General features: G+C 36.4%; 1 protein-coding gene across 1 annotated transcript; it reads left to right on the plus strand.

Annotated features, from left to right (window-relative positions):
• On the plus strand, positions 1 to 2,565 carry LOC107781132 (1-aminocyclopropane-1-carboxylate oxidase homolog). Its single transcript, XM_075256982.1, has 3 exons — positions 1 to 1,150; positions 1,735 to 2,056; positions 2,168 to 2,565. Exons 1-3 carry the CDS (start codon positions 603 to 605, stop codon positions 2,417 to 2,419), a joined length of 1,122 nt encoding a protein of 373 aa, XP_075113083.1. The 5' UTR covers positions 1 to 602; the 3' UTR covers positions 2,420 to 2,565.
• Positions 2,566 to 4,433: the final 1,868 nt, after the last annotated feature.

Consider the following 4,433-nt stretch of genomic DNA (forward strand, 5'->3'; position numbering starts at 1 on the left):
TATCTAACAAAATGTTTTCTTCCTCCTCTCTTTCCTCAGAAAATAAAAAAATTAAAAAAATAAACAGTCTGATACACTAAGCTCTCGCTATGCGCATGATTCAGGGAAGGGTCGGATCAGAAGGGTTTATGTTACACATCTTTATCCTACATTTCTGCAAGAGGTTGTTTCCACGGCTCAAACTCGGAGGTCACATGGCAGCAACTTTACCAGTTACGCCATGACTCCCTTCTCCTCTTTCCTCATTTTGAGAAATTCTCCATATCTTAGAATATTTTGCAGTAAAACTCATCAACCATTTAAAGCTTATCATGTCAATCTCCTAGTTTATAACCTCTTATTTTTTGTGGACAGGAAAGATAGTGTTCTGCATAGAGAAGTAGTACTGTTTTTGATGTCCAAATGCTTCCCATTAGGTTCTAAGAAACTCAGCCACTCTAATTGTTCATAACATCCTAGCAAAGAAGATTCGTCTCTCTTGAGCTGAGGTCTATCGGAAATAGCCTCTCTACCTTCAAGGTAGGCATAAGGTCTGCGCACGCACTACCCTTGTGGGATTACGCTGGATTTGTTGTTGTTGTTGTTGTATACTAGCAAAGAAGATGGTAGTCTCTAGTACTGATAATTTTCAGGCTACAGTTCAGAAAAGTTACGACAAAATGAGTGAGTTAAAAGCCTTTGATGATACAAAGGCTGGTGTCAAAGGGCTTATTGATGCTGGAATTACTGAGGTACCTAATATGTTCATTCTGCCACCAAAAAACAGACCGGACTCCTCGGAAACCTGTGAAACACAGTGCATTTTTCCAGTTATAGATCTTGAAGGAATTGATGAGGATCCAACGAAGCATAAAGAGATTGTGGATAAAGTACGAGATGCATCGGAGACATGGGGTTTCTTCCAAGTGATTAATCATGGCATTCCATTACCTGTCCTGGAAGAAATGTTGCAAGGAACACGACGATTTTTTGAGCAAGATATTGAGGTTAAGAAACAGTATTACACTCGAGATAGTACGAAAAAGGTGATTCATACTAGCAATTTTGATTTGTATAGTCCTTCTGTTCCAGCTGCAAATTGGAGAGACTCACTTTTCTGTTTAATGGCTCCTACTCCTCCTAGTCCAGAAGAATTGCCAACAGCAAACAGGTATGTTCTGAGCATGACTTAGAAAACCAACCAATTCATTTCATTGCCTAGTAACAATATATGTATTCTGTTTTGACAAAAATCAAGAATAAACCATGAAAATGTTCGCATTGTTATGTGCTTCCTTGCAAATAATTTGTGCTAAAAACTATGTTTTCTGTTTTGACAAAAGTTAAGAACAAAAAAAAAGGCAGCTCGGTGTACAAGGCATCCCGCATTCATGCAGGGTCGGGGAAGGGCCGCACCCCAAAGGGTGTGATATAGACAACCTACTCTAATGCAAACATTAGTGGTTGGTTCCATTGTTCGAACTCGTGAACTATAGGTCACACGGAGACAACTTTACTATTACTCCAAGGCTCCCCTTCGACAAAAGCCAAGAATAAACCATGAAAATTTTGGCATCGTTATGTGCTTCCTTTCAATTAATTTATGCTTAATGTGAGTTTTTTTATGGATACTGTTGGGAAACTAAGAAAATTTAACTAGAAGTCTGGTCCCTGAGAGCCAAATGAGCATATCATTTCTCTATTTTGTAAATATTGATATGTGCTGTTTCACTAGTTATACTGAAATTGCTACAGGGAAATACTACAAGACTATTCTAAGCATGTAATGAAATTAGGCTGCTCCTTACTTGAATTATTATCAGAAGGTCTTGGCCTCGATCGTTGTCATCTCAAAGATATGGATTGTGCGGAGGGGCTCGGTATTTTGGGACATTATTATCCAGCATGCCCTCAGCCAGAGCTCACCATAGGCACCAATAAACATTCTGACAATGATTTTATCACAGTGCTTTTACAAGATCATATCGGAGGACTCCAAGTGCTTCATCAGAATCAGTGGGTTAATGTTCCTCCTACACCTGGTGCTCTCGTCGTGAACATTGGAGATCTTCTACAGGCTAGTATATTAATAAATATATATTAAATTTTGAACACCTTTTGCAAGATTTCTAGCTTCGTCACTGTTTGGCACTGAAACTGATTGTGCTTATTGTTGGTGGTTTTTCAGCTCATATCAAATGATAAGTACATAAGTGTTGAGCACAGAGTATTGGCAAATAAAGTTGGACCAAGAATATCAGTTGCATGCTTCTTCTACACTGGTCCACGACCATCTTCCAGGCTTTACGGTCCAATTCCTGAATTGTTGTCAGAAGATAATCTTCCAAAATATCGTGCAACAACAGTGAAAGACTACACTGATTACTTTCGTCAAAAAGGTCTAGATGGAACTTCTGCATTGTTGCATTACAAGATCTAATCATAGTTAATAATTAAAATTCTGATGATAACAGAAAATTTTTGTGATGTATCACATGCTTAAGCTTCAAAGATATTGAAATATGCACTGTTATGCCAAGTCCTTTTTGTCTACTGCTTATGAGTAATGGAAACTAGTTTGGAGCACAGATTATTCATTATTGGCAAATAGACTAGATACAGGTCGATCTTGCAATTTCCAAGATTTTGGACCAATTATGAAATGTTATTAGAAGATAATCCCCCAAACTATCATGTAGGGCTGTAAATTTAATATTTCAGGCCAAAACCCTATTTCCCCAATTTCCCTCCTCTCTCTCTCTTTCGATATCTTCCACTCCATCTCAGCGGCCGACAAAGGCAAACAGGCGGACGAGGCTAAGGCTGACAGAGGCAAACCCAGAAAAAGGTGTCAGCCTTAGCCTCAACCCAAATGTCACTCAATGATGTAGCTTCAATATGGTCGCAGGTGGTTGGTGGTGCAAAGAAAGATAGAACCTACGGTCTTGGATCACAACATTTCGTAGGTCGTCCTACGACATTGTTGTTTGGTGATACGAGTTATTCGTAGGATCATGAAGAGGTGGAAGCATTACGAAAAGAAGTTGAAGAGTTGGAGGAGGAACGGAAAGAAGATCGTGCAAATTTTAACAAATTGCAGAGTTTAGTTGAGAAACTTATGAGCATGCGTCAAGTTGATCCTTTGAATGACGAATGTGGCGGGGATAATGAGTTTTAGTTTGTGGTGGTTGTGATGTTTGAGACATTATTATTTGTTATGGTTGGATGTTTAGACTTGGTAAATATTTAGACTTGACTATGATTGTAATGTTAAGTTTTGATTGAATGGTGCTTGGATGTTTTAGTTATAAATGTTTATGTTTTCTTTAAAAAAAATCATGTAGGGCAGTTAAATTTGGTCCAAGCCCAAATGATCCGCTCAACCTGATCAAGGTTGGGCTAGTTATTGACCCCCCATTTAATAAAGGAAATTTTATCTGTTATAGCAAAGCTTTACACCCTATTTATTATAAATAAAAACTATTTTAAAATATTATTTTCTATAGCTACCTTTTAGTTTTTATAGCAAAATATGCATTTATGGTCATTTCCTACCGTTAAGCCATTAAATACGTTGTCTAATATTTTTCTCTCTCATTCTTTCAGTTTATTCTCCCCCAAAATCATGCATAGTATCTTATTTCTCTCTCCATGATCTATTTCTCATTCTTTCCTATATGAACCAGAAAACTGGTTTCCTCCGACAGACGGTCTATAATGGCGTCAATTTCCACTCTTTCATTGTTTTTCATTATTATCTCTTTCTGTCTCACTCCGGTGACCATTTCCGTCTAATTTGACGGTCATGAAACTTTCATCATTCATGTTTTCAAATCCGATAAGCCCCGTATTTTCACCACTCACCACTAAAGTTTTTGGGTAAAGCTTCTTCTTTTTCTCTTCAACATTATTTTTAAAAAATATTCACCATTGTTAGGTTTTCTGCAAAATACCCACTAAAGTACTCAATTTCGAAGGGCCATCTTTCGATTTGCAAATTACTCAAGAGGAACCTGTATTTGCAGGTTCATCAGCAACCATTGAAGTCAAAAGGAGAACAAAAATACGCAATGACCCTAATTGTAGATGTATTTATATGTATTCGAGTCCTCATACATTGATTTTTATTTTCTATAATGGTTTTCTCTTCTTGTATTTAGATGTATTTGATAAGGCATACACTAATTTTTATTTTGTACAGTGATTTTTGACTGTTGTATTTAGATGTATTTAAATGTATTTGAGTTCTTACAATAATTTTTAAATACAATATTAGTTCTATCATTTTGATGTTATTCATCATTTAGTTATGCATTCAATCTAACTGTATTCATCTGTATTTTCAACCTAACTGTATCCATCTGTATTTAAAACAACAATACAGTGAAATATAATAAAATACTCTCAATACAAATAGAAAATCAATGAATATAACCAATGAAATATACTCAATA

Source organism: Nicotiana tabacum, chromosome 7 (assembly GCF_000715075.1).
Source record: "Nicotiana tabacum cultivar K326 chromosome 7, ASM71507v2, whole genome shotgun sequence".
Classification (NCBI taxonomy): domain Eukaryota; kingdom Viridiplantae; phylum Streptophyta; class Magnoliopsida; order Solanales; family Solanaceae; genus Nicotiana; species Nicotiana tabacum.